General features: G+C 39.0%; 1 protein-coding gene across 1 annotated transcript in view; it reads left to right on the top strand.

Annotated features, from left to right (window-relative positions):
* The window catches only part of LOC132558599 (synapsin-like), a 90,827-nt gene extending 75,802 nt beyond the window's left edge, over positions 1 to 15,025 (top strand). The window contains exons 8-12 of the mRNA XM_060223187.1: positions 136 to 210; positions 538 to 640; positions 8,849 to 8,964; positions 13,105 to 13,434; positions 14,892 to 15,025. Coding sequence (XP_060079170.1) covers positions 136 to 210; positions 538 to 640; positions 8,849 to 8,964; positions 13,105 to 13,434; positions 14,892 to 14,997 — 730 coding nt within the window. The 3' untranslated portion in view covers positions 14,998 to 15,025. The remainder of the gene's footprint in view (positions 1 to 135; positions 211 to 537; positions 641 to 8,848; positions 8,965 to 13,104; positions 13,435 to 14,891) is intronic.
* Positions 15,026 to 15,932: the final 907 nt, after the last annotated feature.

The following is a 15,932-nucleotide window of genomic DNA, read 5'->3' as shown; positions in this document are numbered from 1 at the left end:
AGTTTATTGACGTAAATTTCAAATTTCACTGTTTCAATATAAACCAAGTGTTTAAAAAATAATATTTAAGGTATTTGATTTATTTGATGACAGGAATGTGGCCTTTTTTCATATATTTATGTATGCCTATTTCAGGAGGAAATCTATATCCGGAAATTGGAAAGCAAACACAGGATCGGCAATGTTAGAACAAATCGCAATGAATGACAGGTGAGCTCTCCCTTGATTGATAACACCTACAAATGATATGGTTTGTCACAGTACTACTACTACTGAGAATACTAGGAACCATTTTATAGTTTAGAAACTTATCAATGCTATATTAAAGTCTCGTCTTCAAGTAAACAACATTGAATTGAAGTTGCTCTGTATCTTCTCTGTTTTCATAAATGTTCTCGGACAATAAAATACTGTATCTTGACTAGATAATTCACAAACTCTGTTGGAATTGAAGCCATGTAGTATCTGTCCTTCAGTTCAAAGTAATTCAGTCCAGTTATATTTCATTTAATGTCACTAAGAGTGCTTTTATTACAGATTCAAGTTATGGGTGGATGAATGCAGTCTCATGTTTGGTGGACTGGATGTCCTCGCTGTGGAAGCTGTTCAGGGCAAAGATGGAAAAGAGTACATCATTGAGGTAGGTTAAAGTAGACTTTCGATTAATCAGGCATGAACAGCCAGGAGTATACATAGATGTAGGTACAGGGAGACTATAGATCACTGAAGTGTGAACAGCATGGAGTTTATCATAGATGTAGGTACAGGTAGACTATAGATCACTGAAGTGTGAACAGCCAAGGGTTTATCATAGAGGCAGGTACGGGTAGACTATAGATCACTGAAGTGTGAACAGCCAGGGGTATATCATAGAGGTAGGTACAGGTAGACTATAAGATCACTGAAGTGTGAACAGCCAGGGGTATATCATAGAGGTAGGTACAGGTAGACTATAGATCACTGAAGTGTGAACAGCATGGAATATATCATAGAGCTAGGTACAGGTAGATTATAGATCACTGAAGTGTGAACAGCCAGGGGTATATCATAGAGCTAGGTACAGGTAGATTCTAGTTCAATGAGGTGTGACCATTCAGGAATTATATCACTGGCATAGGTACAGGTAGATTCTAGTTCAATGAGATGTGAACAGTCAGGTGTATATCATTGATGTAGGTACTGGTAGATTCTAGTTCAATGAAGTGTGAACAGGCAGGGGTATATCATTGGAGTAGTATAGGTAGATTCTAGTTCAATGAGGTGTGACCATTCAGGAGTATAACATTGGCGTAGGTACAGGTAGATTCTAGTTCAATGAGGTGTGAACAGTCAGGTGTATATCATTGACGTAGGTACAGGTAGATTCTAGTTCAATGAGGTGTGAACAGTCAGGAGTATATCATTGACGTAGGTACAGGTAGATTCTAGTTCAATGAGGTGTGAACAGTCAGGTGTATATCATTGACGTAGGTACAGGTAGATTCTAGTTCAATGAGGTGTGAACAGTCAGGAGTATATCATTGACGTAGGTACAGGTAGACTATAGATCACTGAAGTGTGAACAGCCAGGGGTATATCATTGACGTAGGTACAGGTAGATTCTAGTTCAATGAGGTGTGAACAGTCAGGAGTATATCATTGACGTAGGTACAGGTAGACTATAGATCACTGAAGTGTGAACAGCCAGGGGTATATCATTGATGTAGGTACAGGTAGATTCTAGTTCAATGAGGTGTGAACAGTCAGGAGTATATCATTGACGTAGGTACAGGTAGACTATAGATCACTGAAGTGTGAACAGCCAGGGGTATATCATTGATGTAGGTACAGGTAGATTCTAGTTCAATGAGGTGTGAACAGTCAGGTGTATATCATTGACGTAGGTACAGGTAGATTCTAGTTCAATGAGGTGTGAACAGTCAGGTGTATATCATTGACGTAGGTACAGGTAGATTCTAGTTCAATGAGGTGTGAACAGTCAGGGATATATCATTGGAGTAGTGTAGGTAGATTCTAGTTCAATGAGGTGTGAACAGTCAGGAGTATATCATTGATGTAGGTACAGGTAGATTCTAGTTCAATGAGGTGTGAACAGTCAGGTGTATATCATTGACGTAGGTACAGGTAGACTATAGATCACTGAAGTGTGAACAGCCAGGGGTATATCATTGACGTAGGTACAGGTAGACTATAGATCACTGAAGTGTGAACAGCCAGGGGTATATCATTGACGTAGGTACAGGTAGATTCTAGTTCAATGAGGTGTGAACAGTCAGGAGTATATCATTGACGTAGGTACAGGTAGATTCTAGTTCAATGAAGTGTGAACAGGCAGGGGTATATCATTGACGTAGGTACAGGTAGACTATAGATCACTGAAGTGTGAACAGCCAGGGGTATATCATATAGATTCTAGATCACTGAAGTGTGAACAGCCAGGGGTATATCATTGACGTAGGTACAGGTAGATTCTAGTTCAATGAGGTGTGAACAGTCAGGGGTATATCATTGACGTAGGTACAGGTAGATTCTAGTTCAATGAGGTGTGAACAGTCAGGGGTATATCATTGACGTAGGTACAGGTAGATTCTAGTTCAATGAGGTGTGAACAGTCAGGAGTATATCATTGACGTAGGTACAGGTAGATTCTAGTTCAATGAAGTGTGAACAGGCAGGGGTATATCATTGACGTAGGTACAGGTAGACTATAGATCACTGAAGTGTGAACAGCCAGGGGTATATCATTGATGTAGGTACAGGTAGACTATAGATCACTGAAGTGTGAACAGCCAGGGGTATATCATTGACGTAGGTACAGGTAGATTCTAGTTCAATGAGGTGTGAACAGTCAGGGGTATATCATTGACGTAGGTACAGGTAGATTCTAGTTCAATGAGGTGTGAACAGTCAGGGGTATATCATTGACGTAGGTACAGGTAGATTCTAGTTCAATGAGGTGTGAACAGTCAGGAGTATATCATTGACGTAGGTACAGGTAGACTATAGATCACTGAAGTGTGAACAGCCAGGGGTATATCATTGACGTAGGTACAGGTAGATTCTAGTTCAATGAGGTGTGAACAGTCAGGGGTATATCATTGACGTAGGTACAGGTAGATTCTAGTTCAATGAGGTGTGAACAGTCAGGTGTATATCATTGACGTAGGTACAGGTAGATTCTAGTTCAATGAGGTGTGAACAGTCAGGTGTATATCATTGACGTAGGTACAGGTAGATTCTAGTTCAATGAGGTGTGAACAGTCAGGAGTATATCATTGACGTAGGTACAGGTAGACTCTAGAACCTTGACGTAGGTACAGGTAGATTCTAGTTCAATGAGGTGTGAACAGTCAGGTGTATATCATTGACGTATGTACAGGTAGATTCTAGTTCAATGAGGTGTGACCATTCAGGAGTATATCACTGGCGTAGGTACAGGTAGATTCTAGTTCAATGAGGTGTGAACAGTCAGGTGTATATCATTGATGTAGGTACTGGTAGATATAGATCACTGAGTGTGAACAGCTATATCATTGACGTAGGTACAGGTAGAGTGTGAACAGTCAGGAAGGTGTGAACAGTATATCATTGACGTAGGTACAGGTAGATTCTAGTTCAATGAGGTGTGAACAGTCAGGTGTATATCATTGACGTAGGTACAGGTAGATTCTAGTTCAATGAGGTGTGAACAGTCAGGTGTATATCATTGACGTAGGTACAGGTAGATCAGTTCAATGAGGTGTGAACAGTAGGTATCATTGGTAGACAGGTTCTAGTTCAATGAGGTGTGAACAGTCAGGGGTATATCATTGACGTAGGTACAGGTAGATTCTAGTTCAATGAGGTGTGAACAGTCAGGGTATATCATTGACGTAGGTACAGGTAGATTCTAGTTCAATGAGGTGTGAACAGTCAGGTGTATATCATTGACAGGTACAGGTAGTATATCATAGACTATAGATCACTGAAGTGTGACGTAGGTACAGGTAGATTCTAGTTCAATGAGGTGTGAACAGTCAGGGGTATATCATTGACGTAGGTACAGGTAGATTCTAGTTCAATGAGGTGTGAACAGTCAGGGGTATATCATTGACGTAGGTACAGGTAGATTCTAGTTCAATGAGTGTGAACAGTCAGGGTATATCATTGACGTAGGTACAGGTAGATTCTAGTTCAATGACAGGTGTGAACAGTCAGGGGTATATCATTGACGTAGGTACAGGTAGATTCTAGTTCAATGAAGTGTGAACAGTCAGGGTATATCATTGACGTAGGTACAGGTAGATTCTAGTTCAATGAAGTGTGAACAGTCAGGGTATATCATTGACGTAGGTACAGGTAGACTATAGATGTGAACAGGCAGGGGTATATCATTGATGTAGGTACAGGTAGACTATAGATCACTGAAGTGTGAACAGCCAGGGGTATATCATTGACGTAGGTACAGGTAGACTATAGATCACTGAAGTGTGAACAGCCAGGGGTATATCATTGACGTAGGTACAGGTAGACTATAGATCACTGAAGTGTGAACAGCCAGGGGTATATCATTGACGTAGGTACAGGTAGACTCTAGAACACTGAGATGTGAACAGTCAGGAGTATATCATTGACGTAGGTACAGGTAGACTATAGATCACTGAAGTGTGAACAGCCAGGGGTATATCATTGACGTAGGTATAGGTAGATTCTAGTTCACTGAAGTGTGAACAGCCAGGGGTATATCATTGACGTAGGTACAGGTAGACTATAGATCACTGAAGTGTGAACAGCCAGGGGTATATCATTGACGTAGGTATAGGTAGATTCTAGTTCACTGAAGTGTGAACAGCCAGGGGTATATCATTGACGTAGGTACAGGTAGACTCTAGAACACTGAGATGTGAATATTCCAGAGTATATTATTTGGATCTGCAAGGAACAATCTTTGACAAAATGCCATGCCAATGCATTTGAAGCATTCTTTAACAACAATAAAAACAGCAGGTAAAGCTCTTACCTGACCCCATCTATCTTAATGATTTATTTTACCTTTGATAAAATCTTGATTGTACAAGCTTGGGAAAGTTACGTGTAGAATCCATAGCTTCTTCTCTCAAGTTTCTCTTTTTGAGTTTTGCTATCTTGATTACCACGTGGTGTCGTAATTGACATTTGTCTTGGGCCATTGGTTGTTTTGGGATGCCTCCCCTCATGGCTATGGACCAAGCTGAAGGTCAAAGCCTAAAGCTAAGGTCACTTACCATCAGTTGCTTTCAGCATCTTAATATATTTCACCAAAGTTTAAAAGTTTTAAAGAAAATCTAAAGTTCAAAGATATCAGCTTCACTTCATTAAGCAATTTAAGTAACATAAATCGAAGCCTCAAATTTTTGACAGACCATCAAGCAGTTTGCTGAAGTTTCACAAAATTACATGTGTAAGAAGCTTTTATATGAAATGTTTCTCTAAATTCGCTGGGTAACCAAGATTTTCAATAACTCCATGAATCTGCAGTGTCAAAGATTCCTTAAGTCAAATTTTTATCTGGACATGAGAGGAATATTTCAACTCACCAAGATATATTTTATATTGTTTAAAGAAACAGTGACGTACTGATGCTTGGAAATGTTGATTGCCATATCTAATAAAAGTGCATATAACAGCACGCAGCCAAAGGTTTATACTATATATGTTCACTAATGCACTCCATAGAACAATGTGTTATCTTGTTTTGTATTTCTGAAGCATTTCAGGTTCAGTGAGAAAAAACATTCCATTCTGTTATCTTAACATTTCAAATAGACCTAGAAATTGTGAAAAATTACATGCATACCTCGAAGAATTAACATGGCTAGTGTTCCACAGCAGATACGGTACGCTTTGGTAAAGTTCACTAAGAAATTGATTACACTATATTCGAGGTCTGTTAACATAGCACAAAAATATATACTTAGCATACATTTTATCTGTGAAAAGTCATGGAATAAACTGTTACACTACATATAGGGACAACAAGTGATGAGACAGGCATGTGTAACTATACACTGGTCAAAACTGAACCTGGAAAATATTAGGTTCACCAAATTTTAAAATTTTTCAGTATACAGAGATTTTCCCTACATCAACCTATAGTTGAATTTAATGTCCGAGGTCATTTGGAAAAGACTCAAACAAATTGTCAGTAAATTTTTATGGTCTTTATTAAATTGCCAGCAAGTAGTTAACTGGGAGCTTATGTTTGTGATGTCAGTCCCTACCAGTACTATCATAGGGAACGGTAGGTTTGTGTTGTCAGTCCCTACCAATACTATCATAGGGAGGGGTAGGTTTGTGTTGTCAGTCCCTACCAATACTATCATAGGGATGGGTAGGTGTGTGTTGTCAGTCCCTACCAATACTATCATAGGGAGGGGTAGGTTTGTGTTGTCAGTCCCTACCAATACTATCATAGGGAGGGGTAGGTTTGTGTTGTCAGTCCCTACCAATACTATCATAGGGAGGGGTAGGTTTGTGTTGTCAGTCCCTACCAATACTATCATAGGGAGGGGTAGGTTTGTGTTGTCAGTCCCTACCAATACTATCATAGGGAGGGGTAGGTTTGTGTTGTCAGTCCCTACCAATACTATCATAGGGAGGGGTAGGTGTGTGTTGTCAGTCCCTACCAATACTATCATAGGGAGGGGTAGGTTTTGAGGGGTAGGTTTGTGTTGTCAGTCCCTACCAATACTATCATAGGGAGGGGTAGGTTTGTGTTGTCAGTCCCTACCAATACTATCATAGGGAGGGGTAGGTTTGTGTTGTCAGTCCCTACCAATACTATCATAGGGAGGGGTAGGTTTGTGTTGTCAGTCCCTACCAATACTATCATAGGGAGGGGTAGGTTAGTGTTGTCAGTCCCTACCAATACTATCATAGGAAGGGGTAGGTTTGTGCTGTAAGTCCCTACCAATACTATCATAGGGAACTGTAGGTGTGTGTTGTCAGTCCCTACCAATACTATCATAGGGAGGATTAGGTGTGTGTTGTCAGTCCCTACCAATACTATCATAGGGAACTGTAGGTTTGTGTTGTCAGTCCCTACCAATACTATCATAGGGAGGGGTAGGTTTGTGTTGTCAGTCCCTACCAATACTATCATAGGGAGGGGTAGGTTTGTGTTGTCAGTCCCTACCAATACTATCATAGGGAGGGGTAGGTTTGTGTTGTCAGTCCCTACCAATACTATCATAGGGAGGGGTAGGTTTGTGTTGTCAGTCCCTACCAATACTATCATAGGGAGGGGTAGGTTTGTGTTGTCAGTCCCTACCAATACTATCATAGGGAGGGGTAGGTTCGTGTTGTCAGTCCCTACCAATACTATCATAGGGAGGGGTAGGTTTGTGTTGTCAGTCCCTACCAATACTATCATAGGGAGGATTAGGTGTGTGTTGTCAGTCCCTACCAATACTATCATAGGGAGGATTAGGTTTGTGTTGTCAGTCCCTACCAATACTATCATAGGGAGGGGTAGGTTTGTGTTGTCAGTCCCTACCAATACTATCATAGGGAGGGGTAGGTTTGTGTTGTCAGTCCCTACCAATACTATCATAGGGAGGGGTAGGTTTGTGTTTTCAGTCCCTACCAGTACTATCATAGAGAACTGTAGGTGTGTGTTGTCAGTCCCTACCAATACTATCATAGGGAGGGGTAGTGTACCAATGTCAGTGGGTAGGTGTGTGTTGTCCCTACCAATACTAGGTGTGTGTGTGTTGTCAGTCCCTACCAATACTATCATAGGAAGGGGTAGGTGGGTGTTGTCAGTCCCTACCAATACTATCATAGGGAGGGGTAGGTTTGTGTTTTCAGTCCCTACCAATACTATCATAGGAAACTGTAGGTTTGTGTTGTCAGTCCCTACCAATACTATCATAGGGAGGGGTAGGTTTGTGTTGTCAGTCCCTACCAATACTATCATAGGGAGGGGTAGGTTTGTGTTGTCAGTCCCTACCAATACTATCATAGGGAGGGGTAGGTTTGTGTTTTAAGTCCCTACCAATACTATCATAGAGAACTGTAGGTTTGTGTTGTAAGTCCCTACCAATACTATCATAGGGAACTGTAGGTGTGTGTTGTCAGTCCCTACCAATACTATCATAGGGAGGGGTAGGTTTGTGTTGTCAGTCCCTACCAATACTATCATAGGGAGGGGTAGGTTTGTGTTGTAAGTCCCTACCAATACTATCATAGAGAACTGTAGGTTTGTGTTGTCAGTCCCTACCAATACTATCATAGAGAACTGTAGGTTTGTGTTGTCAGTCCCTACCAATACTATCATAGAGAACTGTAGGTTTGTGTTGTCAGTCCCTACCAATACTATCATAGGGAGGGGTAGGTTTGTGTTGTCAGTCCCTACCAAATCTATCATAGAGAACTGTAGGTTTCTATTGCCAGTCCCTACCAATACTAACACAGGGAACTCCAGTGGTCATTGTATCATTTTCCCTGTATCTCGGATTATTTCTATTCTTATGGATGAAGGAATATGTTTGCTTTCATACCTCGCGGTATACAGAGTTACACCCCTTTGTGCTGTGTTTCTCTTTCATAATAACCTGCCTTGTAAATAATGATATTCTGCTTTCATGTCAGTTTTTATGTACAGAAATATAATACCCTGCTATACAGAGTAGGAAGATGTTGCTTAGTTTTGATGTTGAAGTTTGGAGGGAGGTATACACAGGTCACACACAGAAAAAAATTCTGAATATTCTGCTATCAAGTAGTAGTTTTATAATCCTCAGTACACATTACATTTTCCAGATTAATTCTGCCAATTGATTCGCCTTTAAAATGTCACATTTCATTGTTAGCCTATTACTCATTACAGGTGAATGATTCCTCTATGACACTACTGGGAGAGAGCCAGGAGGAAGATAGACGACAAATCGCTGACCTTGTTATGGCTAAAATGCAGCATTGCCTTAAACCGGTCGCTTCCATTAGGCAAGTGGCCGATCTGTTGTGGGGAAAGGGAGATAATCCAAGTGAAAAAAAGTAGGCTACATCAAACCAAATTCTTCTCTTCGTTTTTTTTCTCAAAATTTAGCTGTTTTTTTTCCTTCTTGAATTTCTTTCCAAATTTTGGATTTTTGGCGTGCTGCAAAGTTGCTATACATACACTTTTGCATGATGTGTGCTGTTTGCCTGACTCTCTTTGTGGGACTCTTGCCCATGGACTGGGTGACTTGTTGGCTGAATGGCTAGACTTGGTTGCTGACACAATGGCTAACTTAATGGCCCAATTACCTTAGTTACTCAGTGGCTGAGATAGTGACTGACTAGGTGATGCTGTGGATGAATGGCTGGACTTGGTGGCTGACTGACTGACATGGTGGCTGACTGAATGGCCCAATTACCTTAGTTACTCAGTGGCTGAGAAAGTGACTGACTAGGTGATGCTGTGGCTGACTTGTTGGCTGAATGGCTGGACTTGGTGGCTGACTGGCTGACATGGTGGCTGACTGAATGGCCCAATTACCTTAGTTACTCAGTGGCTGAGAAAGTGACTGACTAGGTGATGCTGTGGCTGACTTGTTGGCTGAATGGCTGGACTTGGTTGCTGACACAATGGCTGACTTAATGGCCCAATTACCTTAGTTACTCAGTGGCTGAGATAGTGACTGACTAGGTGATGCTGTGGATGAATGGCTGGACTTGGTGGCTGACTGACTGACATTGTGGCTGATGAATGGCCCAGTTACCTTAGTTACTCAGTGGCTGAGAAAGTGACTGACTAGGTGATGCTGTGGATGAATGGCTGGACTTGGTGGCTGACTGACTGACATGGTGGCTGACTGAATGGCCCAATTACCTTAGTTACTCAGTGGCTGAGAAAGTGACTGACTAGGTGATGCTGTGGCTGACTTGTTGGCTGAATGGCTGGACTTGGTGGCTGACTGGCTGACATGGTGGCTGACTGAATGGCCCAATTACCTTAGTTACTCAGTGGCTGAGAAAGTGACTGACTAGGTGATGCTGTGGCTGAATGGCTGGACTTGGTGGCTGACTGACTGACATGGTGGCTGACTGAATGGCCCAATTACCTTAGTTACTCAGTGGCTGAGAAAGTGACTGACTAGGTGATGCTGTGGCTGACTTGTTGGCTGAATGGCTGGACTTGGTGGCTGACTGGCTGACATGGTGGCTGACTGAATGGCCCAATTACCTTAGTTACTCAGTGGCTGAGAAAGTGACTGACTAGGTGATGCTGTGGCTGACTTGTTGGCTGAATGGCTGGACTTGGTTGCTGACTGAGTGACATAATAGCTACATTTTTAACAGCTGACTGGATGTCTCAGAGACTGACTGGGTGATGTGATGGCTGACTGTGACTTGGTGACTGACTGGGGGATGCAGTGGCTGACTGTGACATGGTGACTGACTGGGAGATGCAGTGGCTGACTGTGACGTGGTGACTGACTGACTAGGGGATGCAGTGGCTGACTGTGACATGGTGACTGACTAGGGGATGCAGTGGTTGGCATGGTGACACTATGACTGACAAAAATCTGTGGCTGATCACCTGGGTAACTTATAACAAATATTTATTGATGAAAGGCTGCTGATGATCAGTACAGTACCACAACCTTAAACTTATTTTAAGGTAAGGTTTCAAATTGAAGAGACCAACAGAAGAGACCAACACAGAGGTTGATGAAGTGGGCAGTGTTGTTCCTTGGAGGTTGTTATTGTGATTTTGAATACTTTTTGAATATAAGGTAGATATGTTTGTAAGCAAATGATGATAATTTGTAAACAAATGATAATAATTTCACAAAAATTATGTAACGTTTATTAGGAGTTTCCAACAAAATGGCAGGAATAATATTTGCACAATCAGAAATTTCTTACTCTATAAATACTTGATAAAACATGTTTTTATCATTCACTCACTAATTTTCATTGTTTTTTTAAGTCTTTATTCTTGCAAAACATTTCTGTTTTCACTTTGATAAAAAACTAAATTTGCACAATCTCTTCCTTGAACATTATGAATGTTATCTGATAAAGAAAAAGAGAAGGGATTTAGATACATGTGCTGTAATTAGGTCTGTGTGACCTATATGTTGAACATAGGTGATGTAATTAGATCTGTGTGACCTATATGTTGGGAATATGTGTTAAAAGTAGGTCTGTGTGACCTTAGGTCGGGAATATGTTATAATTAAGTCTGTGTGACCTATATGTTGGGAATATGTGTCATGATTAGGTCTGTGTGACCTATATGTTAGGACTGTATATTATAATTAGATCTGTGTGTCCTTTAAGTTCAGAACATTTGTTATAATTTGATTTGTGTAAGATTTATGTTGAGAATGTGTGTTATAATTAAGTCTGTGTGACCTATATGTTGGAAGCATGTATTATAATTAGTTCTGTGTTGCCTATATTTTGGGAATATGTGTTATAATTAAATCTGTTTGACCTATATGTTGGGAATGTGTGTTATAATTAAGTCTGTGTGACCTATATGTTGGGAATATGTGTTATAATTAAATCTGTTTGACCTATATGTTGGAAATGTGTGTTATAATTAGTTTTGTGTTGCCTATAGGTCTGAGTGACATATACATATATATGTTGGGAACATGTGTTTTAATTAGCTCTGTGTGACCTATATGTCAGGAAATATGTTATGACTAGATCTGTGTGACCTACATTTTTGGTGGTATAGCTATGTGGAAATGATAGTTAGTAACAATGGAATTATGTCATCAATGAAGAACTTATCGTTAGTAGCCTTAATTTTATGCTTTGGATAAAAGCATTAACATAGGATATAAATGAAGCACTTTAGGTTAAACTGTATACAAATCATTTCACTAGTAATGACTGTGCCCTGGATTGCTTGGACTTAGGTACTCAAAATTAATTGATGGATAATCTTATAATGACAAGATCATGTGTGATATCATATATAATAAGCCTGTTACTCCAAGGTCAAGGTCAAGGTCACATAGATAATCTTATAAAGACATGATCATGTGTGATATCGTTTATAATTAGCCTGTTACTCCAAGGTCAAGGTCACATTGATAATCTTATAATGACAAGATCATGTGTGATATTTGTTATATGTAATGAACCTGTTATCTCAAGGTCATTATGGAAACTAAATCAAGGTTACTTTTTAAATGACTAAAACATTTGCTCATATTTAAATTACAGTCGTATCATAGTGGAAAATAAATTCAGTTCACTGTTTAAATAAGTGAGCTTGACCCTTCTTAGAAATTGCAAGAGTTCAACCTGTTTATAAATTTTGACGACTTTTGCAACCTCATCTTTCCTTAACCTTAAGTCATGATAATTTGAAATGAAGCCAAATACATAAAAAAATTTCAAATATCTGGCATAAGTTTACTGAAGAATTTAACCATGCACACCAATTTATGTTATAGTGGTCAGTTTCTATAAATACTAACCTAGTAAAGGATTGTAACCTCAGAGAGACACAAAACTATAGATTTCTTGTCTGAGAAGATAGTTAAACAGACATGAGTTGAGTATCACTATTGTCTCAAACTGTGTGTGCTAATATTTGCGTGTCGTTTAGATGAATGTTTGAATGCATTTAGACTTTGTTTTAAACTATGTTATCTACATATATATTTATATAAAGTTATGCATCATCTTTACTCGCATATATATATATATATATCATATTCATCATTTACTTTTTTTCTCTTTTTCTTTAACTGTTTATTTCATGTGATACGTGACATTTCTCAGTAGCAGCACTTTACATTTATCATGCATATTTTTTTATAAGCACTTAGGCTAATGCTGCAGTTTTCTTTCAATTTTAAATTTTATAAAATGATATCAGCTAAAGTGAAATTGAAATATGTGATAAAATGTTTAAATGCAATTATAGTAGCGATATTAAAGCTGGATAGATTTCCCATGTGATACTGCTGTTTATGTTTTATTGACAGGCATATTTACATGTCGTCATTCATATGAAAATGAACTTTAAAACAAACATTATGAAAATTTTTTGCCATTTGATTTAAATGTTAAGTCTATATCATTTGGTTTTTTGTAGCAAACGCTTATGCATGATTTTCAAATCTTTTTCAGTCGGACATTCAGTTCAGGTGCTGTGATGCACTACGCTACAATGAATGGAAGTAAGCAGGATTTACCAGCCCCAACCCAGCCTCCATCTCGCCCACCACAGCCACAAGGGCAGCCACAGTCCCGGCCCCAGGGGGGCCAGCCCCTCTCTCAGCAGCAACATTCCCCCCACTCACAATCCCAGCAACAGCATCCTCAACATCCCCAGCATCCGCAACAACCTGGGGCCAGGTCTCCTCAGCGACAGAATGTTGGCAATCAGAACCAACAGATGAACCCAAACCAGCTGACAAGTTCTGATCATGCCCAGGTCAACAAACCACAGTCTGATGGGTACTGGCACAAACTTTCTCTTTTAGTCAAAGGAAAACCAATGTAGGGTGTTTTTGATTCGGAGAAAAATGCATGAATATTCTTGGATATTGAAAAGCGTAGAATGAAGTAGAAAATATTGAGATTTCTTTTTTTACCTTTTTACATGAATATAACCTGTATAATACTATATTCTGTTAGTTTAATCATTGTATTTGTGTTTAGTCATTCATATTTACTGCTTGTAAGTTACATACCTATCATCATGCAGAATCATTGATTGTCCCAGTGGGCACACCCAATTCTGATGTACTGATTTGCAGCTTGCCAGTGGTAGGTAGGCTTGCTGTCAGCATGTTGGATTCAAATCAGGCACTTTGGCTGTCTCTCCAAACTGGCCCGCTCCTTCCTGATAGGCAAATGCATTTATTAAACATGCACAAACAGCACAAAGTTCAGTTTATCTGCCACTTTGCCTTTGATAAAAGGCAAGACTGCACTGGTCACAACTAAGTTTGTCCAGTGTTTGACTGTCTGTCTGTCCTTGATAAAAGGCAAGGCTGTACTAGTCACAACTAAGTTTGTCCAGTGTTTGACCGTCTGTCTGTCCTTGATAAAAGGCAAGGCTGTACTGGTCACATCTAAGTTTGTCCAGTGTTTGACCATCTGTCTGTCCTTACGTTTACATTTTCTTTCAGTTATACTGGTGAGTAGTTAAAACAATTGTAACATTACAGACATGTCTGAAGTATTTTGTTTAATTTGTTTATCTTCTTTTGACCAGACAAGTGACATTATCTGTATTTTGTTTACTTTCTTGTTTCTTTTGACTGGACAGGAACATGGTTTTGTGTTTGATCAGTTGTTCTGCATCTTTTTGACCAGATATTGTGTCAACATGTCAATCAATTTTTAAGTTTTTAATCTTAAAGACAAAAACGAACAAAAATGACATGCCTACTGTAACATGCTCTGCCACAAATATGCTATCACCTTCACATCCAACTTGTTATGGAACAGCTTGCAAATAATTTCAATGCATATACTCCAACAGTAGAATTTGTTAAACAGGTCCATACTACATGGGTCATACCAGAATTGTATTTCATAGACCAGAAAGATATTCTAAGAAATGTAAGACGGTTTTATACTGAGGAAGGTCATCTTTAGAACCTGGAATCCAAGGTTAAAAGTCAAGGTCATAGCAAAAAAATTACAGCTACTAAAGTTGATTGTAGTACTACATTTCAAATGTAAATAGTGGATTTCAGAGTTCAAGGTCACAATGTGAGGTCAAAGGTCACACTTCAAAGGAGGTTGTAAGTATATCACATTCTGGATTTATATTGGTTAGATAGAAGAAAAGTGTTTAAACTCACTAGGTTAGGGTACCTGTAACATACCCATTGTTTTTAACACTGAAGAGGATGGAGAGCACCAGAAAGACATGGAAATTTGAGTTTCCACTTCCGTTGCAGGGTCTCTCCTGGGAATCGTGGTCCTCCCAGCCAGAGAAGTACCGAAGATGAAGACACCATGAAAAACCTCCGTAGAACATTTGCTGGAATATTTGGGGACATGTAGAAGATCACTACACAGAACTTATACAGAACTGGAGATAAAGACTGTAACTATCCTGCAATAAGCCTGCATGGCCAACACACAATCTGTGTTTGAAAGTAAGAAGGACTATGCCACTGAAACTTGTGTGGGTGGGTTCCTTACCTGGCATGGGCTCGTTGTTAGATAGATATGGCACTCTCTTCCACCATCAACATCTTAATATTTAGCTGTCTATATATATATATCCAACTGACCTAGTTTACATAGATGGTATAGATTACAGATAATTACCATTCTAATTCTTGTTGCCAACAGTAATGTACAAGTCCATGTTTACATGGCTGTGTGTTACTTCCAATACATCGCTGATGTCAAGGTCATCTTGTAAGGTCAAGGTCAGTAATTATTACAAATTTTAATAATAGATACAAATTATATATATAGATAGATTAAGGTTGTTACATAATAAGTTCCAGATTTTTATTCTGGAGACAGAAAATGATTGATGTGCAATATTTCATTTCTTGTATAGCTGTTTGTTTGTATATAGATATAGATGCATAGACAGTCTCTCAATTGTACAGTGTTATTGTATGTATATATAGAAAGAATTTACAATATTTGCTAGTAGACATTTTTTTATATGTATATGGATGATAAGTAAGTGGTGACATGCTCCTTTTTGATGTGATATTATAATTATAACCAATCATCAGAATTTTAGTAAGTAAAAAAAACAATTAGATTTATCTCCCCTGATCCAATATGTTCACAAGATCGCCCAGATTATCTCCCCTGTATTATATTATGGTTGCATTTCTACACCTTACTTAAAAACAAAGAAATGTCACAAATAATTTTATCATTATGTTTTGACATGTTTTAAAAAATCAAATTTTGTTTACTTATCTATAATGCAATATTTAATTTTTTTTAATTATTTATTTTGTGTGTAT

This window comes from Ylistrum balloti, unplaced genomic scaffold, assembly GCF_031769215.1.
Source record: "Ylistrum balloti isolate Yb309-2 unplaced genomic scaffold, AGI_CSIRO_Ybal_v1 Utg370800, whole genome shotgun sequence".
NCBI lineage: Eukaryota > Metazoa > Mollusca > Bivalvia > Pectinida > Pectinidae > Ylistrum > Ylistrum balloti.
Note: the sequence above shows the minus strand (reverse complement) of the source record. Positions and strands in the feature narration are given on the sequence as shown.